Source organism: Rhizopus microsporus (genome assembly GCF_002708625.1).
Source record: "Rhizopus microsporus ATCC 52813 unplaced genomic scaffold scaffold_2, whole genome shotgun sequence".
In the NCBI taxonomy this organism is placed as follows: domain Eukaryota; kingdom Fungi; phylum Mucoromycota; class Mucoromycetes; order Mucorales; family Rhizopodaceae; genus Rhizopus; species Rhizopus microsporus.
This window is the reverse complement of record NW_019671917.1, coordinates 400,165-420,248: the sequence shown is the minus strand read 5'-3', so window position 1 is coordinate 420,248 and position 20,084 is coordinate 400,165. Positions and strand designations below refer to the sequence as shown.

At 36.9% G+C, this 20,084-nt stretch overlaps 7 protein-coding genes across 7 annotated transcripts; 5 read left to right on the top strand and 2 right to left on the bottom strand.

Moving 5' to 3' along the window:
* Positions 1-1,912: 1,912 nt before the first annotated feature.
* On the bottom strand, positions 1,913-3,593 carry RHIMIDRAFT_264958 (delta-6 fatty acid desaturase). The gene has a single exon (XM_023611783.1). The coding sequence runs from the start codon at positions 3,542-3,544 to the stop codon at positions 1,997-1,999; it is 1,548 nt and encodes a 515-aa protein (XP_023469734.1). The 5' UTR covers positions 3,545-3,593; the 3' UTR covers positions 1,913-1,996.
* A 946-nt stretch (positions 3,594-4,539) lies between these two features.
* Positions 4,540-7,074, top strand: RHIMIDRAFT_233629 (TPR-like protein; the record flags this gene model as incomplete). Its single annotated transcript, XM_023607998.1, has 9 exons — positions 4,540-4,882; positions 4,936-5,072; positions 5,125-5,227; positions 5,280-5,477; positions 5,528-5,951; positions 6,013-6,138; positions 6,193-6,345; positions 6,404-6,526; positions 6,573-7,074. The coding sequence occupies 9 exons, from the start codon at positions 4,540-4,542 to the stop codon at positions 7,072-7,074; spliced, it is 2,109 nt and encodes a 702-aa protein (XP_023469733.1).
* A 603-nt stretch (positions 7,075-7,677) lies between these two features.
* RHIMIDRAFT_198047 (Tafazzin) lies at positions 7,678-8,318 on the top strand (the record flags this gene model as incomplete). Its single annotated transcript, XM_023606248.1, has 2 exons — positions 7,678-7,811; positions 7,871-8,318. 2 exons carry the CDS (start codon positions 7,678-7,680, stop codon positions 8,316-8,318), a joined length of 582 nt encoding a protein of 193 aa, XP_023469732.1.
* A 405-nt stretch (positions 8,319-8,723) lies between these two features.
* RHIMIDRAFT_197761 (actin depolymerizing protein) lies at positions 8,724-10,145 on the top strand (the record flags this gene model as incomplete). Its single annotated transcript, XM_023606228.1, has 6 exons — positions 8,724-8,845; positions 8,896-8,972; positions 9,043-9,065; positions 9,117-9,234; positions 9,286-9,675; positions 9,727-10,145. Coding segments are annotated over 6 exons (1,149 nt in total), but the record flags the coding sequence as incomplete, so codon positions are not given.
* On the bottom strand, positions 10,016-10,931 carry RHIMIDRAFT_56122 (uncharacterized protein). The gene is made up of 3 exons (XM_023615412.1): positions 10,803-10,931; positions 10,183-10,720; positions 10,016-10,116 (listed from the first exon to the last, which is right to left on the bottom strand). The coding sequence occupies exons 1-3, from the start codon at positions 10,888-10,890 to the stop codon at positions 10,107-10,109; spliced, it is 636 nt and encodes a 211-aa protein (XP_023469730.1). The 5' UTR covers positions 10,891-10,931; the 3' UTR covers positions 10,016-10,106.
* A 3,220-nt stretch (positions 10,932-14,151) lies between these two features.
* On the top strand, positions 14,152-15,817 carry RHIMIDRAFT_197682 (PLP-dependent transferase; the record flags this gene model as incomplete). The annotated part of the gene is made up of 5 exons (XM_023606219.1): positions 14,152-14,286; positions 14,343-14,407; positions 14,461-15,079; positions 15,140-15,405; positions 15,457-15,817. 5 exons carry the CDS (start codon positions 14,152-14,154, stop codon positions 15,815-15,817), a joined length of 1,446 nt encoding a protein of 481 aa, XP_023469729.1.
* Positions 15,818-18,883: 3,066 nt separating this feature from the next.
* On the top strand, positions 18,884-19,450 carry RHIMIDRAFT_56068 (uncharacterized protein). Its single transcript, XM_023615411.1, has one exon. The coding sequence runs from the start codon at positions 19,050-19,052 to the stop codon at positions 19,392-19,394; it is 345 nt and encodes a 114-aa protein (XP_023469728.1). The 5' UTR covers positions 18,884-19,049; the 3' UTR covers positions 19,395-19,450.
* Positions 19,451-20,084: the final 634 nt, after the last annotated feature.

The following is a 20,084-nucleotide window of genomic DNA, read 5'->3' as shown; positions in this document are numbered from 1 at the left end:
TTGCTATTATGGTAGGTGCCTTAAATAGAGAGCTTAACTTGGACAATATTTTTTAAACACCAATTGAAGGAACAGCAGAGGATAGCACGCCGCTCCAAGTAATAAATCAAAAAATCTCACGCTATTTAGAGATAAAACTTTTATAAAGTGCTATCGTATCAACATTTAACACTTTAGTTAATACACACTGAGAATGGTATAAATGCCACTTGGAGGTTTAATTAGGTATACAATATCTAATAAACTCACATTACAATCCTGACTGAATATATTGTCAAAGTATCAAAGAGAGTGAATTACGATACAGGCTACATATCCTTTATAAAGACACACTCTGTAGCAAAACGAGAAGTATATAAGACGAACTACTATCTACTTGCTAATCTTCATAATAAAATCACTTGTGTTGAATCCGATTATATTTCACTGTCCCCTTAATTCTACACATAATATTACAGAAGCAAATGCATCTTTTTGTTTTTCATTTACATTAATTCTAAAAATAAAAAGCATATTGCTTAAAGAAGAAAAATAAGAACCCTTGCTCTCCCCCCGAAGCGGGAAAGACCAGCTACCCGGCGCTTCAACATCCGGCAATATTCTAGGAGCATTCCTTCAATCTCGGAATTGGGCAAACTATAGAGTTCGAGTGTAGAGAAAAAAAAAAGGTTGAAATGAGAGCCTTTTATAGTTTCTGGTTTGTTTACATTGTGACTTTGAAAAGCGTTCCTGAGTTGAAAAAGAAAAAATTCCTTTTGGCTGCATGAATTATTTTAGGGAGGTGATATTAAGGAGACAATCTTAAGGAGAGATCTTTTATTGGATAGTTTGTAGTAGGCTACCTTTTCGCTCACAAGAGTGGCTTTGATATTAAATGTAAACTATCTAGTATTACTCTCTCTTTTAAAGAAGCTTTAAGTCGTCCTAGTCTCAAGTTTAAATACTATACAGCAAATTGACTATTTTTAAGTAGAAAAAGAGGCATTTACATATTTATATGGGGCCTCTACTATGTAAGACCAAATAATTGAAAAATCAAAATGAGAGATCCACAATGACAATATTATAGTAAATATAATAGTATGTATTTCTCTTGAAAAAAGAAAGTGCTCAAGAAAAAAATATTCAACTATCAACATGTCCTTAGTTATGCAATGCTTGCTCCTCTGCTACTGTATATTAAGCAAATGCTATTCTAGCGTAGAAATCTTTCTCACGTATTTGTTAGAAAAGAGACTCACACAGTGTGAGAGCAAATAGTGCGTCATAGTGCTTTAGAAATAATAAGCTCATGACACGATATGAAACAAAGGCACATTTTCTTATCTTTCGCAGCTGGGTTAACTCGTTTTAACACATCAACAACAATAATAAATACAAACAAGAATTTGTTCATTTAGCTAAACACCCATATTTATATACATAACATAGCTCCTATTGTCTTTAGTAGTGTTCATACTAGTAAACTATTTCATTCACACATGTATACAAAGATACTTTATTTGATTATATTTGATTCCTTTTTCTAGGATAGAGAGCAAAAGATTTATTGTAAAAGCAGAAGCGGATATATAATAGAATCAATCATGTAGTTTAGGACAATCCCTACAAGAGCGTTAATATCTTTCAAAACAGCATAACGCAACCAATTTACCTTGTCTTATGACTAAAGGCACCACATTGACAGCACCTGTAATTGACATGGTTTATAAGAGTTGATTGAGTAGTAGAACACATTATTTAAAATAAAAAGTAAAGAGAAAAGTAAAAAGAAAGGACTATTATTTATACTTTGATAAACAAGGAGAAAAAGCCTAGCAGTGCTATTTGTTTTACAACTACCCAACAATAGGCAAGTTGATATCACGCTGGGTAGATATAGAGTTTAGCTTGTTTCAACATTGGTTTCATGTTAAGCGATAACAAAAGGTCATTCCAAAGAGAATGAAAGCTACGGAGCTTTATATTCCTCTTATTATTTATTAAATTTATTGATTTAATGTATATGAGGCTTATTACTTGCCCAGATGTCTGCATTATATTTGGCCACTTCATTCATCAATCCTACTTGATCTGCTACTGACTTGAGTGCACCCAAGACGACACCATTACCTGTCGAGAAATTGTACATGTAATAATGAAGCCCTACTTCATCACAAAACTTTCGAACAAGAGGCACGCAAGCACGAAGATTGTGACGAGGTATTCTTGGGAACAAGTGATGTACGGCTTGATACTGAAGTCCTCCGTGGAACCAGTCCAACCATTCGGGACAGTCAACATCCATTGTGGTTCGTAGCATTTTGGCAGCAAAGGGTTCATTTGGTCCCTTATCCTCTGTTGACATTCCAAAGTGAGACAATGTAATTTGTACATGAAGAGGAAATGTGAGCATATATGATACAAAAAGATAAGCAATACGGAGCTTCCATGTGGGTACATAAGACAGGAGAGCGCTGAACCAGATGAAGAAAAAGGTAATGCCGATCAATTCAAGTCTTCGGGTACGTACATTCTTTGCAGTAAAGAGGTAAACAAATGACAATCGATGCAAGTTAAATCGACCAAAGGAAAGAATAAGGTAATACAAATAGTGTTGGTATCTTACAAAGAATTTAGCTGCTGCGTCAAACGGCAAGACTCGCTTGTAGTAGGTTGAATAGACATTGTTGAAGAATTTGGTGGTGATGGCCAAAAATGGAAGGTGCTGAATGTCAGGGTCATGTTCAGGGTGATTTGTGACAATGTGGTGCACATTATGATTATCCTTCCACCAGCCTATGCTTAGTCCACCAATGAAATCTGCAATAATCACGCCGATGATATGATCAATTTCGCTTTTGCCTGTGATACCATTATGCCCGGCGTCGTGGGCCGTAAAGACGAGCTGGTGCCAAAACCCGGCCAGGAAGGCAGCACCGGCTATAAAGTGCCATGATTCTGTTCCCTTGAGAGTAAACCATAATGACAGGAATAAAAGAGTGATATATCGGCAGCATTCTTCACCGTATTTCCAATAGTTACATTTGAACAGCCCACGTGCCTTGATTTCTTGTTCTAGTCGACGATAAGCCTCTCTTACTTTAACTCTGTCCAGATCCCGTTGATCAACTGAATCCTGTGTGAGATCTTCAAAGTGAGATTTGTGTAATTCATCAATGGCATCGTCAAATGCCTTGATTGTCATTCCGCCTTCCCAGGTTGCTGTCAGTTCCTTATTCGACCTTGTTATTTTATGCGGTCCTTGTGTTGTTGTCTCGGTCGTCTTTATGTCGAGATAATCTCCAATATAGTATAAATGAATCATTTTCTCATATACTTTGGGAGGATGCAACGATCTGATTTCGTCAGTAACATCTCTTCCGAGCGCGCTCCTGAGGGACGCTTCACCTCCTGGATGTTTGGCGAGAAAATTATTGACTTTGTATACTTTGGATTCAAATATGAATACAGCGTCTCCTCTTTTGATGTATTCTTGGAACTGTTCCTCACTAATAAATATTCGTGTTCTTGGCACTTCATTGATTTCTGTGTTAGGCGGCATGATTGACAGATTCTCAAGAAGGAATACTTTTAAAAAGAAAGAAGAGAAGGAGAGAGAGGGAAAAAAAAAAAAGTTGGATTTAAAGAAAAGAGTCGTACAAACGTAAGACCAATTGTTCAAAACTAAGAAAACCCAAAGGACAAGCCAATAAGCTGTCTGCCGATGAAAAACAAACTCCCCTTTTAATTAAAGCCCTATGGCTCATTTACCTGTCTTTTTTTAATCCAGAAAGGGAAAAGCTTACTTTAATCCACTCTACATCTTGTACGGTTAGTTTATAAAGATAAGCAATATGGTACAATCATTCAATATATCTATAAAAAACTTAACAAGCAAAAAGAAACAAAGATCCATTATCAGCCACATAAAATTGTAAACAGGAGATAGTGGCAGAATGAACGTTAAGGTGTCTCATTGTGATGTTCGCTTTCAAGCTTATACATTCTTTTTCTTCTATGCTACGCGTATCAAAAAAGAAGTTCTTAATTGTATCTCATCAATGCTTCTTTTTTCCGATGAAAAAACAATCTGGTGATTATGTTAAAACAAAGTTTGACGCTTGTAAGAGTCACTCTTTGTTTTAAAAGCGTCTATTAGTCTAGAACAAGGTTAAAAAAAGAAAAGTGTATGCTTTATATTAGCGCATTCTACGCGTAAACTATTTGCTTCTCTTCTGAGTATCCTTTAACCCAGGCAAAACTTACAACCTTATCAACTATATATCACAGCTAAGGGTATTACCAGGTGTTAGGAACAATGTCCAAGCATCTCTTGACTTTTTGGGCAACATGGTCTAGACTAAGATAGAGACTTCATCTTTTCGTTTGCAAACACTGTTAGACCGATCATTAAATTCGATATATCTTTTGAATAAAGATAAACGCGCCATTGCGAACAAGACATGGCTGATATTGTTCAGCTTCAAAGCCAAGCATTTGGAACAAAAAAAAAAAGTATACAAGCTGAAATTGATTTTCTCCATTTTTTACATAAAAATGCATCGTAGATCGCGTACACCAATACGACACAATCCGTACCAAACACCACCAAGGCCTACCACCACTGCAGCTCATTCAACCACACCAGGCGATGTTGATCCTGACTCCTCTCCAGCAGCATTTCGCATGGGAGGATACGAACTTATCAGCAGTCCTTTCTTTGATGATCACTTTCCTTCTGTCAGTTCATCTACACAACATGATCAATTCAGCATCTTACCTGATGTTCCACCTCCAGAAACAGCACAGGAACGATTGAGAAACATTAGGCAGGACGCTCTGAGTTACCATTTACCAGGAACAGCTTGCTTTATTGGAGAAAAATTGATGGTTACGACAGGTAAAAAGCTTGTGTTAACTATAGATATGTCTTTGTATTAAAACATTCTATAGATTCATTGAATGATATATACCAGCTTGCTCTTTGCTATTATCAAGTACAGCAATATGAACGAGCATTAGATACTCTAAATAAAAAACAGACGATAAATAAAAGTGTCAAAGCAAGATATCTGGCAGCCCTATGCTCGGTAAGATTCATCTAAATAAGCAAAAGCATATGCTGACTCTCAGTGTGTTTAGCTGGCTCTAGGAAATGCGAGAGACGTTTTGGACTACCTTGGAAAGAAAAATCCGTTTTCAGGAAAAGGTACGGTAAAAGGAAGAAGAAAGGATATATCAAAAGGTAAAAGGGAAATTTATGAAAATGATGTAAACATAAACAGACAATTATTCAGGCCATGCAGAAGAGGACGAATCGGAGGGTTGTATAAAGTTGGAATCCGTAATGTGTTATGTGCGAGGAAAGGCGTATATGCTATTGAAAGACATTGACAATGCAAGGGAATGTTTTAAAGAAGCATTATTAATAGATCTAAAATGTTATGATGCACTAGAAGCACTTGTGAAATACAACATGATGGGAGAGCATGCAGGTAGACTTGCCTTAGATGAAGACCTATTTATATCTAACCTTGATTTACAGAGTGGGAATTTGTGATGACGCTTCCTTTCGATGACCACTGTGGACCTGATGCAGAATACTTTCGATATTTATACGGCCTTAAACTAAAAAAGAACATTCTAAGCGACAGATACATGGATCCAGAGTCAGGGAACCTGTCCAACAGTTTAGATGTCCAACTAAGTACCGCTGAACGTTATTTCTCTGAAGGACGATATGAAGATTGTTTAAGTGTGTGTAAAAAGATCAGAACACAAGACCCCTATTTCAAAGAATCAACGCCTATGCTCCTTGCATGTTTATTTGAGTTGGATATGAAGGTAGAACTGTATGAATATGCACATGAACTTGCCGATAAGTCACAGCACGAAGACATTGCCTATCATGCCATAGGGCTATACTATCTGTACATTAAAAAGAATCAAGAAGCTAGGCGATTCTTTACGTAAGCACCTTCAATACCACACACACATATGTCTATGAGTTTTAGTAACCCTCTATCATAGCAAAGCCATCAATCTCAATCAATTTGCAGAGCACTCTTGGTTAGGCTATGCTCAATCATTTTCTGCTGAAAAAGACCATGAACAGGCTATTAGCGCATATATGACATGTATCCGGCACATACCAGGGTAATTGGGGAGTTAAATGGCCCATAAAGGCATATGAACTGATGACATGCTTAGATCTTATATACCCTTAATGCATATCGCAATGGAATACATGGAACAAAACAATATGGAAGCCGCCATTGAATACTTTACGAAATGTCTTGCAAAAAACAACACCGACCCGTTTCTGTATAATGAAGTAGCTGTCTATTATTATAAAAAAGGATTGTAAGTACTAAAATTGGATATACTCATCAAATTTTCTTGACATACCTCTTCGTGGTAGATATATTCAAGCACGAGATTATTCACATACAGCGCTGAAGCTTGCTAAGAGTCAACAGTGCCGAAAACGCATACTTTGGGAGAAGATCTGGTGCAATCTAGGTCATGTGTATCGTCATGAACCGTAAGTGAATAAAAGTGACGCAAATAACATACTCATTTCGTAATAGTTTGCGCAATTACGATAGATCATTGACCTGCTTTGAAAACGCACTAAACCGAAATCCAAAGAATACAGACGCACGAGCGACTGTAGGTATGATCTATCAGCTCAAGGGGTGCACTGCCAAAGCAATCCAGGAGTATCATCAGGCGCTTCGTGACGCCACAGACAATACGGAGCTCATACAGGAATTGCTAGATATATCGCTTCGAACGAATGCAGCCACACCCTTTAAAGATGTTGATCCCTTCCTAGGTGGTGGTTTTGATGTGTTCCAAATGGCAGAAAGTTTGAAGAACAGTCGAGACGAGGTAGATATCGAACTGGATGAAACGTATTGGGGAAACGAAAGAAAAGAAGAGGAGACTCATGAAAATGTCGAAATTGAACTGGATGAGACGGACTTGGGGAACGAACGAAAAGAATATATGCGTCATGATGAATTGATGGGTGATACAATTATTGGTGATGAAGGAGATAGGCCCAGTATGGGACGTGATTGGCTTTAATTAAAAGTATCTTTTCTCAGCGGTAAATATACAGTGTAGATAGACAATGAGCCACAAAATGGGCGCTCTAGTAAATAATAAACTGTTCTTGTGTGCATGAGACAAGAGAGAGAGAAAGAAATTTCTACCCTCATAACATAAAAAGAACAATAAAAACGCCGACTGAAAAATGCAGCCCCTATAATTTGCAGCCGTCTTTTTCAAAGACAATGTCATGAAAAGGCGATTCTTACGCTGGGGCCTATCTTCTAGTTTACTTCTGGGAGGAAGCTATTATTACTATAAAAATAAGACTTACAAGGTACCCACAATACCATACGTACCACCACCTTTCTTGTGGGAGACCATACCTTCACGCATCGCTGAGCGATTTACTGTGCCTCAGCCTGTCACTGATGGTGTGATCTGGAATATGCTTAGTACATTGGTTATTGGCACAACTGGCCTTTTAGCCAAAGGGTTCATGAAGGCCAACAATACTACAGTCTATGGACTTGATTCTTTTCTTTCCATTCTGAACGATCCTTATAGAACGCGTGGTGTGATTACAGGTAAAATGTCAAGCAGAATGAGAAAACAGAAAGAAAACGCAACTAAAAGCAAATGACTATAGTGGCTAACCATAAAAGTACTTTGGATGATCCTTGTTTATGGGGCGTGTTACCGACCAAGACATTATTTTCAATTGACAAAATGCGCTGGACTCTGGGTGCAGCAGACATCTGTTATACTTCAGTGTAAAAATCATGAAAATAATTTATGTTAACAGCTACCAATACTCTCTCTTCCTTTATAGCTTTAGATCCTATTTTTTTGCGTTTGGACAGACAATACCGACCATTAGAGGAGGCGGAATCTATCAGCCAGGTGTGGATTATGCCATTCATGCCTTGAACCAGGGTGGATGGGTACACATATATCCTGAAGCCAAAGTAAACCAAACAGCCAAGATGATTCGGTTCAAATGGGGTATCGGCCGTATCGTCATGGACATGAATCATGAACCGATCGTTATACCCATCTGGCATGAAGGTATGGAGAAAACGAAACCACTGTATGATCCAGCTGTGCATTTCAATCAATCTATCGTCTTGGTCTTTGGAGAACCTGTGGAGTATCGTGATATATTGGATGCTTGGAAACGAAATGAACTGACAAGAGAGGAAGCACGAATCCAGATCACTCAGAGGTTTTATGATGCAATAGAAAACTTAGAGAAAAAATACCGTTCGATGCAGAAATAAATTATAATGGTTTATAGATCTTTTTTCTAACCCACTGCTGAGTATCCGCTTTTACTGCATGATTGGGAACAAAAAAAAAAGCATATTCCATTAGGACCGACACAAGCTTATCTTGAAGGGCCATTCATCCAACATGCTTTTTGATGTTCTGATCGTTTTATTTACGCCGCCAAGATTCAAAAAACTCGAAACATCCTTTTTTTGATCACGTAGTTCCTCCCCTTCTACGGCCGGAATAACGCAGATGGCAATATGTGTAACACTGAATTAAGCTTTCTTTTTAATTTTCGCGCCTTTTTCTATTTCTTCTTTCTTTCTTTATAACAAAAAGATGCTCAAAAACTCAACCTGGAGTAAGAAAGCTAAAGATGTTGTCTATAGGACCCAGCTGATGTTTCTTGAATAATAGATTTAGCAGATACTAATTTGACCAATTTTGGGTCAGAACTTGAACGACAGCACCGCAAAGAGGAGGGTGAGCTTGAAACAGCATGGAACTATGAAGGGTCACCTATTGGACACGAGAGGTAAACAATATATATAAACAAAAAAGACTGTAAGACTGAAATGAATCAAGTGGCATGTGGATATGGAGAGTACAAAACTTTGGCCTTGTGTCAGTACCTGAAAATCAATATGGCAAATTCTACCAAGGTAATAAGTGAATCATATCAAATGAAGGGTTTTTAATTTTTTTTTATTTTTTTTATTTTATTGTCAAAAGGCGACAGTTATATTGTCTTGAAGGTAAAAAGGTAAAACGGAAATGATCAAAGAGTCGCTTATGACGGAAAATAGTCTATTAAAAAAGAAAACTCAGATGGTCTTGTACACCACATTCATTTTTGGCTTGGATTAGAAACAACTCAAGATGAAGCAGGAACAGCTGCTTACAAGACAGTCGAATTAGATGATTGTAATAGCAAATATAGATATCATAAACTGTTTTAACTTTTCTTCTTTTTAGTCCTTGACTCGTTAGCTTGTCAACATCGAGAAATTCAACGTAAAGAGTCAAGTTTATTCCAGAGTTACTTTAAACGCATCACGTATCTTCAAGGAGGATTTGCAAGTGGATTCAATCATGTCGAGGAAGAGGAATTCCAAACGCGTTTATTACAAGTACATAGGCCCAAGAGTTTGGAGGGCAGTCGTAGAAATAATGCAGTGATCATTTCGGAATGCCCATTGAGTTATGAAAGCCTTTGGTCAGGTGCTGTTTATGTGCTTGACACAGGCAATGTGGTTTATCAATGGCAAGGAAACAAAGCCAATGGTATTGAGCGAGCAAAGGCAGCTGAATTTATTTCTCAGTTGATTTCTGAACGAGATGGAAAAGGAGAGATGGTGATTGTTGGTAAGTCACTATGGTAACCACAAAGCCATGGCAACTGAATATAATATATAGAACAAGACTCAGGTAGCCATTCCAGAGAGTTCTTTGAAGCACTTGGTTCGGAAGGACCTATTCGAGATGAAGAAGAGGAAGAAGAACAAGAACAAGTTGTACCACAAAAGAGATTATTTAAACTATCAAGTTCTGGATCATTTGGTTTTGGCCAATTGAAGTTTGAATTAGTCGCAGAAGACAATATTAGTAAAGACATGTTTGAGAGCGAGCATGTCTTTATATTTGACGTTGGTCATCAAGTCTATACATGGATTGGCAAACAAGCGAGTCGTAAGGAACGTCGCCATGGGTTACAATATGCACAAGACTATGTTAAATCAACAAATCGTTCATCATTTACTCCTATTTGTCAAATTGTCGAAGGAGGTGAAGATGAATTATTTGAAGCTAATTTAGAAGGTTGGCAAGGATGGTAAAATTGTTTATGAAAGCTTTATTGTAATAAAGAATTACCAACAATCGTGAAATGGTTCATCTTTCCAATGAATGTCTTGATCTTTTGTTGATATTAAATGAAGATGATGATTATATGCAGGCGTGTTATTATTATTATTATTATTATTAGAATGAAGTGTATCAAAACTATGACTTGAAGATGTAGATGAATTAGAAAGTGAAGGAGGTGAACTATTATTTGATTCTCTCTGTAATAAATCTGATAGTAGTGATCTTTGCGATGTAGGTGGTCTAGGCTTCATTTTAATAAATTCATATTGAATTTCCTCTTCTTCTTCATCGCTATAAAAGTAATCCTCATCTTCATCTTCATCTTCATCTTCATCAATAATAATAATCCTTTTATTATTGTTGATGATCGTCTCTTGTTCTATTTTATTCACCTGATCATCATCCTGGGTCTTTATGGGCCCGTCATGTTGTGAAACCTCGTGGCAAAATGCGTCATGAGTAATGGCAGGTGATGATGTTGAATGATGAAGGGTTTTTTGTTGCCACAGTCTCCAGGACATGTATTCTAGTCTTTGACCATTTTCTATAAATCGTTTACATTTATTTAAAGCTATAATGAATGAGTCTCTCTCTACACTTTGTGATCTTCTTTTGCTACGGGTTACCTGCCCATACATCACTTATTTGATCTTTATCAATTGTTTTTGGATTTAATTGGATATTTAAAGAGAGAATATGGTTCTTTAAAGACATATTAAAAATAATAATAATAAAAGAAAAAAGAATAAAAAAAAGAGAAAAAAAAAAAGAAATAAAATAACTCCTTAAACAGCCTAATGTCTTAATAACCCTTATCAATGACCTGCTGACAACTTTTTTAAACATAAGAGCAGCATTTGTCAAATTATGATAATAAACGGACTTTTCTCATTTGATCATATGTTACTCTCCTTCCATGTCAAATAATAAAAAAAAGTTACACTCATAATCCTTTTGATCTGTTACCGAGTGGATCATTATTACCATGGCTTTCATTTTATAAAATGTTTGTGATACTAGATCGAGAAAGTATAGCTGTCAAAAGAGAAATAAAGAGATACGTTAATGAAGGACTTTTTCTAGAATTTAAACTCTGTCATCTGAGCAAGTTCTAATCAAGCTTAAAAAAATTTATATATTATTCTTATGCATTTTATCAACAAATATATACAAATAAAAGAGAACTAGACCCTCTTCTTCTATCTTTTTCCCTTCTCTCCCATCGGGGAGCACGGACATAGAATCGGGAAATTTCTTTTTAAAACGATTTAAAGGGTTACTTTTTTTTTTCGAGAAACCTGTTCAATTCAAGGTCATCACGGTCTCTTATTTAAGCTAAACAAGTTATATTTACCTTAATTGAGAGACATTGCAGATGTGAAAAGGCATACGCATAATCTATTTAATCTATGACAAGATGCTCAACTCAATGAGAATAATTGATAACAACACTCCACTCAGCCGAGTCAATTTGATGTCATGAACCACAACAGCTCTTTTTCTTGTTACATTAGTATCACTCTCGGATCATCTTTGTCACTTGGTCATAGCAGTCATGGTTGTAAGAACCATGCAATAGTAATTGTAGTAACAGTAGAGTCATAGATGGTCCTAAATCAGCCCACTTTTTACAGCTTGTGCTTTGTTCTCTAAATGTTAACTATTTTAGATCATCTATTCTAGTCTATTCTAGTATCTATTCTTTACATGTAAGAAATGTTATGTTTTTATGACCATGCAAACTTGTATAAAAGACATAAACAATGCAAACAAAGAAGGAACTGATTGGACTAAAGGATTATAAAAAGAGACTCACATGTTTAATGAAAAGTTACTTTTCTGCAAGCAATAACTGTTCCCAAAAGTATAAAGATATCCGCGCGTTGAATGTTTAATCAGCCCGTGGGTAATTTCAAAAGTATGAGGGTGAGTCGTGACAATTAAGATAATAAAAGCAACAAAATGCATTTTTCACTAAAGGAGGAGAGTCATTGATGACCAAGGCTACTTTTTATTGAATCTTTGAGTACATGTTGAGAACGTATACAAGCATAAATACACGTCATTACTATTACAATTTGTTGAGTATTTCGTGACATTTTTCTACTCTGGTAAACTGTTCAGAATACGATTGATTTTATAGCTTCGCTCTCAAACGTGACAAGTGCTATATAACTATACATGCCTTCTTTATATCACAAGTATAATAAAAGGCTCATGAAAAAGCGTTTTTCATGCTCCATATAAGCATCAATATTAAACCCCATCTTTTATTCCATATTCTCGAATATAAATTCTAAAGTCACGCGCTCTTTAAACACGCTTGTGTACTTTGTGTCACGTTTAGTTGATGGATATTAATGTCCATCATGTATGTTGGCTTTGCTTGTGATAATATTCATATCCTTTATGATTATATCTTCTGATATGTTCTATTAAACTTTTAACAAATTTACCTACGCCGAAACGTCTTGCTGCTTTGCTTGTAAATGCTACACAGAAAAAGTATACACAAAGGAGAGAGGGGCATTGTATATACATCCTTGAGATATGCGCATTGTTGGCAATTATTTCAGGCGCCTTTAAAAATCAATGCAAAACAATCGGTCCTCTAGGGTTTAACTTTTACGCCAAGTATGAATCCCTTAAGCAATTGTGGCTAAATACATGAGATACTTACCACTTGTTATTCAGGCTGAAATCCTAAATTTCCAAAATGGAATAATGATAGTAATTTTAGCATGAAATCTTTAAGCCAATAACGTTTATGAGATACATAAAGTGTGCCTTTAGTGAATTGACCCAAAGATCATACATCAGAATAAAGGATTTATAAACGCAGCAAAAAAAAAAGGAAAACACACAGGATTATAAAAAAACCTTTATCTTGGCTTTATTTCCTTTTTACCAAATAAAAAGTGACACTGATGTTGTGAGAGTAGTCGTTGGCGCAAATGTGGCAAATTGGCTGCTAGGTATTTAATAACAAACAAACATGTCTTTACTATACTATTGTCAAATCTAAATAAATGGTGTCATTTGGCTAGTAGAAATTCATTGTATTTTGCTAAAGAAAATAAGGGCGTTGAGAGCGTTATTTAAGAAACACCTAAAGTCATTGTCATTAGCTACTTTCAATTTTTTTTTAATCTCTCTCTCTTTTGTGACTTGACAACCTCATTCCAACATGACTGACATTCCTTCAGGAAAGTTAGTCTTGTTAAGAGATTTACATAAATGTCGAAAGGGGGATACAGTCAGAATAACAGGAATGTAATGTAGCCACTGTTATCATAATGTAACTCATGCTAAGCAAATTATAAAGTTGGGAAGTACAGGAAGGTTTTACAGGTATTCTCAGCTATGAAGGTATTGAGGTCGAAGTACGCATGGACTACCAGGCAGACATTTCTTTAAATGGACATTTGGTGCAATGCATCGGCGAAATCCTTGAAGAGGTAAAAAAAAACCTTAAAGAGCTCTTAAAAACTAACATACAAATATAAAAGCCTACATTCGGCATCCTTCGAATCAATGGAAGAATTCTTCGAAACGTTGATATGTTGGATATGGAGCTATATGAAAAAGTAACAGACCTTGTTAATAAGACATTGAACCAATAAGCTTTTCTTGGGTGCGGATAAACCATTCATGTCTTATTAATCTCTATTTTGGAGGCGGAAATTGAATGTTACTATAGAAACAACAACAATAAAATCTCTTAAAAAGAGACTTTTTTAATATTTTTTTTCTTTTTTTTTTTTTTATCAAGCCAGTATGGGGAAAGGCAAGAGAGCTCACACTATCAGTATACCAAGTATAAACTTGAAGCCACCCAAGTCCTCTTCTGATCACTCGTATGCACCCAGCTTTGTGAATACAACACTCTCGGAAGCAACTTCAGTCATTACCAAAACTGAAAGGTGGCAGCCACCTCGTAAGCCCAAGATGAAGTACGATGACTTGGAACATAAAATGGAAGCAGCTCCTCTTTATGTTCTTGTCTGTACTTACTTGAACTACTTTGTCTTGATTCTTTTTGGCCACTTGAGAGATATTCTTGGTAAACTGTTCAAGCCTGAAGACTATTCTCACTTGAGAATGAACCAAGTACGACCATAATTTTCCGCCTTGTTCACGTTTACTTATCTTTTCTCTCTTTATAGGGCTATGCTCCTCTTGTTTCCGATTTTGATTCCTTTTATACCAGACGGCTTTATATTCGTATTCGGTAAAAATGACACATTATTCCTAAGAGAGGGGTTATGCTTATTTTGTATATAGTGATTGTTTCAATCGCCCCATCACTGGCGTTGCTTCTCGTACAGTCAAACTTCTCGACCGAGTCTCTTCTGATTTCAATAGAACGTTTAGATTGACAGGCACAGCAACAGAAACGCTCAACTTTGCATCTTACAACTACCTTGGATTCTCTGATAATACCGGCCCTTGTGCCGATGCTGTCGAACATGCCACAAAGGAACACGGTATTACAGCAGTCAGCCCCAGATCGGAAGTAGGTACAACACAGCACGTTCAAGAATTGGAACGCATGGTTGCTCGCTTTGTTGGAAAAGAGGATGCTATGTGTGTCAGCATGGGTTTTGCTACCAATTCGACCACTATCCCTGCTCTTGTTGGTAAAGGCTGTCTCGTTATCTCTGACGAACTCAATCACTCATCCATCGTTTTCGGTGTCCGATTGTCCGGTGCTTCTGTTCGTGTGTTTAAACATAACAATATGGATGACCTGCGTGAATTACTCCGCGAATGTATCTCTCAAGGTCAACCTCGTACACATCGTCCTTGGAGAAAGATTTTAGTCATTGTCGAAGGTTTATATTCAATGGAAGGTACAATTGTTAACCTTCCTGAATTGGTTGAACTAAAAAAGGAATTCAAGGTAAAGAAAAAAAATGGCATAAAGATATCAAGCCGCCCTTTAACTTTAAATTGATTACAGTTTTATTTGTATGTGGATGAAGCACATTCTATTGGTGCCCTAGGTGAAAATGGTGGTGGTGTTTGTGATTTCTATGGTATTGATCCGGCAGAGGTTGATATCTTAATGGGTACCTTCACCAAATCGTTTGGCGCCGCTGGTGGTTACATTGCTGGAGATAAAGCTATTATTGATCACTTACGCTTGCGTAACCATGCTTATAACTACGCTGAGCCCATGTCTGTTCCTGTCACTCAACAAGTTATTACCTCTATGAAAATTATATGGTAAGCTTAAAAATATTTCATTATAAAGCAGATACGCTAACCTGTCTAAAGTGGTGAGGATGGTACTGACATTGGACGTAAAAAGATTAAGCAATTGGCAGAAAATTCACTCTATTTTATTGAACGTTTACGAGAGATGGGATTCATTGTTTACGGAGATCAAGGAAGTCCTGTGATCCCCTTACTTTTGTTCAACCCCGCCAAGATTCCTGCATTTTCTCGTGAGCTCTTGAAGCGAGGCATTGCTGTTGTTGTTGTTGGATATCCTGCTACTCCCATCATTACTTCTCGTGCACGTTTCTGTATATCCTCTGCTCATACAAGGGAAGACCTTGATAAAGCTTTAGAAGCTATTAGTGAAGTTGGAGATACCCTACTTCTTAAAGTTAGTAATGAACCTTGTAGAAGATAAAGCATATCTGAATAAGCTAATTAATAATACACATACACACACGCACATTAATAAATAAAACAAATGCATTAAATTTGTGTCTCCCCCCTGCCTTTTTATTTCAGCAGGAGATGGCTTTGTTTACTTGACTAATCTTTGACCGCTGCATGTAGTTCCGACACACAGGTAGATTTGTGTGTGATATCTTTGCAGATCCACCTACTTTCAGCTTCCTTATATTTACTACTTGACAGCAGTAGTAACAAATATAATAATGAATTCAATCGTAAGATATCAAACATGACAGTAATAATTATATTAAAAATAAACAGACTAATACGCCTTAATTCATAAATCAAAGAAATAAATGGACAACTCCAACTTTTACAAGAATTTTGAAAAGACTGAGTCTCTTTTAGTCTAACTTGACAGATGGCCGTAAGAGACTTTACGCTTTTGTTAGACAAGTAAACATAGTCTCCAGCTTGATATACAAACGTTTGGTCTGTGGTATTCGTTATAATATGCTGCTTGTTGTTGTTGAACCAACTTGGGTTCTTCTTGTATATTCAAATAGGCCATATTTTGTTCTGAATGCAGTTTTTCCCATTCATCGTCTTTAGTGATACGAATACGGTAATAAGCGTTGCGAATGTCGAGCTTAGTACCGAATTTGACGATTCATAGGCTCATTGATCAAAGGAAGGGGGTACTGATCGTTGACTGTGGATTTATTGAGACCACGGTAGTCAACTCAAATACGCAACGAATCATCTTTCTTTACGAAAATAATTAGGACAGCAGCAGGGCTGGTTAACCGACATGTGAAATCCAGGTGTTAGATTTTCTTGTAAGCAGGTAGTCAGAAGCTTAAAGTTCACCTTATGACAATGGACATATAAGGCACCTTCAATAAGAGGGTATATGGTAATCAGCATTGTTTGTGTTTGGGTAATGGGGTAACTTTTTCTTCGCTAAACGCATCCCATATAGTCAAGGTATTTTGAGTGGGAGTTGAAAAGTAGTTACGCAAATATCGACATAACTACCCTGGACTATTGTTTGACCACTTGAATGAGTACACCTGTTCACTGTTTATTGATAAGCTCGTTGAATATGGCCGCACTAGCAATCTTGGTGTCCTGAGGAGTGGGAGTGGAGATAAAATCAACGTGTGTAGAATGATTTGGTATAGAAGCTTGTGAGTCGATAGGAAGTGCGTCTATAATAGGAGCGCTCGTGAGACAATGCAGTGAGCAAAATTTCGAGGAGAAGAGGGTTTTACGAGGCTTCCACCGAATGATGGGATTATGGGTACTTAGCCAGGGAATATCAGAAATGATAGCTAAAGACAGCATCAAGAGAAATGGTTTCCGAATGATCGCCAGCAGCAAGTTTTAATCTCGACCCATGCGTGATCACACATAATAAAATGGCGCTACTGTCAACTGTCTGGGTGTTGGAAGAGGGGTAGACCATTGGATTTGGAAAATTTGATATAAATGAAGTTTGACATAGCTTCGGAATCACTCATGGCAGCTATAGAAATACTGATTTGACCACATTGCAATAGAACTTGAATTGTAAAATACCACTCTTTGATGAAGGCGCAGGAGAGGTAGAAAAAAATTGTAGATAGAGAGGCTTGACATCATTTAAAGATAATGCTTTATTAACAAACCCAAGGCACACTGGGCCCGGGAATCAAGGCGGAGAAAGATGGCGGTGTATTTTGTAGTGGATCGTTTACCTTGGCATAAGTAAAGAAGATTGGTTTCAACATGGAGCTGAGTATACACCTCACCAAAAACCTCACAAAGAGTTGTATAAAGGCACTGAGATACGTCATACATTCAGGTAAGGGCTGATCGGTGTCGAGAGCATTCAAAAAAGGCTGGAAAGTATGTCTAGTCATGAAAGAATACAAGAAACAGATTTTGCTAATTTCGTTTAAAAAACGGGAACGATCAATATTGATGCATATCTTGACATGAGTTATGTAACTAGCGAGTCTTTCGAGCGTACAATCATGAATGGGAGGATCATTGATACGAGCGACTTTAGGTTGATACTGAGGGGAGCAACTGAAAAAACAGAAAAGACGTCATTAGTAGTATTGGTTGCTCGATGGGATCAGATAGGCTAGACTTCTGTTTTTCCATTTATTCAGCCCCTTTGCATGCAGATGACCCTATAGATTGCTTCTTTTTAACTTGATGTGACTTTGAAGAACAATTAAATGCAGTAGACCAAAATAGGAAACCATTAAAGTTTGACGGGAATGTTTAGCACAGGCAAAGCTTGAGATGCGGATCAGGGACAAGATTAAAACTTTGGGTAAATAGAGCCTGATATGCGAAATGTAATCATGCAGGATGATCGAAGGGACAGTGAAGGTGCCTTTGTGTATTTAATAAAAACAAGCGGGTGTTTATCTATACGGAAGTCAAGAATGTAATATAATTAGAAAGAATAGACTTGAATCATTGAGTTCTTAATTAAAGGATATCCAGGAGTGTCAATATTATGTACAAGCATATAAGCACTTGCAAACACAGCAACTTGTAGTAATTGTGAACAAATGCTTTGTATGTATTAAGATATTTTCTACACCGCAAAAAACTTCGAATTCACTTCAAACAGCACAATGTCATATTGTTAGAGCGGCCATTGGGCATTAGGCGTTACAGCATATCTCACTTTGTGTACATTAAAACTGGAGCCATAGGGAATCATAAAACTCTAAAAATTCAACCATGCTGACAAAAACAACTAAATTTTGTCGTTTGCCCGTAACAGAGAACACTAATGAAATGGAACCCCGCTCTCGTTTCATTGATCTATTTCTTTTTGGTTTGCTTAATGATCCCAACCAAGCCGTTTGACGTGCTTGGCGAGATAATCTTATAGTATAGCATACACTCTACTCTGTGTTCCTCTATCGCATCTGATGAAGAATATTGACAACAATAGTAGCATAAATGATCACATTGACCACGTTAGATACAAATAGCAGCTATAGGCTCCTTCCTTTTATAAAACGCTTACGCGTCTTATTTTGATAATACTCCTTTCTTTTTAATGAAGAATTTATTTTGTTGGTGACCTTAATAGCTTTTTTTCAAATAAAAGGTTGAATACAACAGCGTCTTCTTACGATGGACGAACGAAAGAACCCTGAAGGCCTGATTTGTGTATTGCAAGGTTGCAGGGCGTCAAGTGGAGTACGACATTAGGCTTTGGAGAAGCAAATATGTATCTAGTGTGCCAAGACTTTTTACTCGTGGCTATTTTCTGCAAGAATGCGCTGGATTCACAAAGCATGGTGAGAATCCTTGGGCTGCAAGCCGTTGGTAGGACCATCGCTTTCTACGTCTTGGCCTTGCCTACAAGCGGCTTGTACGTCATGTACGAAATCACGAAAGTCCAGATATCAGATTTATTGCAAAACCTGTCGAAGCTAATAATAGACATTTCTGATCTGCTGCTTGTGCTCAATGTATACGATAGAGTATGTATTCCTTCCGCTAGCCCCAAGCCCTTCAACGACATTGCCCGACAATCAGCAGCTCCATCTTGGACCAGCTGTTTACAATGAGGCAGAGCCGAAAACGCCCTTGCCATTTAAAGAACCATCATAATTAAAGTAGTTGTTTCCTAATACAATGATTTTACATAAAACTTCTATGTGCAAAAACAATTGAAACTACGTAAAATCATTGTAAAACGGTAATCTGATTGCAATGGTTGTTTTTTTTTTCTCTCACCAAGCCTACAGAACAAGCTCCAAGTATAATTCTAATCGCATGCACAACCTAAATGCAAGCTGCTGGCCAAGCTAGGGTTTACAGACAGGTGATACTACAAAGTGGATCTGACTAGCTTTGTTGTATCGTGATAGATAATTTGAGACTTCAATCATTCGCAATAAGCCGTTTTTATATCGGTCATTGACAGGCTTTCAATGTTTTTCAATTTTTGGTGTACACTACGCGCACGAGGAAATCCACGAGAAGGTTAATGTTATAAGCACCACCTGTGATGTCGTCAACGAAACGCTTCAATGTATAGCGTTACATTAAACTTATTCAGAAAAAAACATCTTTTCATGTTTCTTGATGTAGGATAAGAAGTTATCTTTTAAGAAGAAAAAGATAAATTGTTGTTATTGCTGTATTTTAATGTTTTTATATTGTCAGTTTGATCAACAAAGAACCAAGATCAATCACGAGTAATTATGGTATATACGTATTTTATTTCAAAGGATATCTCACAGGACAGCCTTAGG

What these genes read in the sequence shown, in the direction of transcription:
- RHIMIDRAFT_264958 (XM_023611783.1), bottom strand. Translation starts at nt 3,544, where the DNA reads ATGCCGCCTAACACAGAAATCAATGAAGTGCCAAGAACACGAATATTT.
- RHIMIDRAFT_56122 (XM_023615412.1), bottom strand. Translation starts at nt 10,890, where the DNA reads ATGTCTTTAAAGAACCATATTCTCTCTTTAAATATCCAATTAAATCCA. An exon ending in AATAAGTGATGTATGGGCAG is followed by an intron (nt 10,721 to 10,802) that starts GTAACCCGTAGC and finishes AACGATTTATAG; the next exon opens with AAAATGGTCAAAGACTAGAA.
- RHIMIDRAFT_56068 (XM_023615411.1), top strand. Translation starts at nt 19,050, where the DNA reads ATGTATCTAGTGTGCCAAGACTTTTTACTCGTGGCTATTTTCTGCAAG.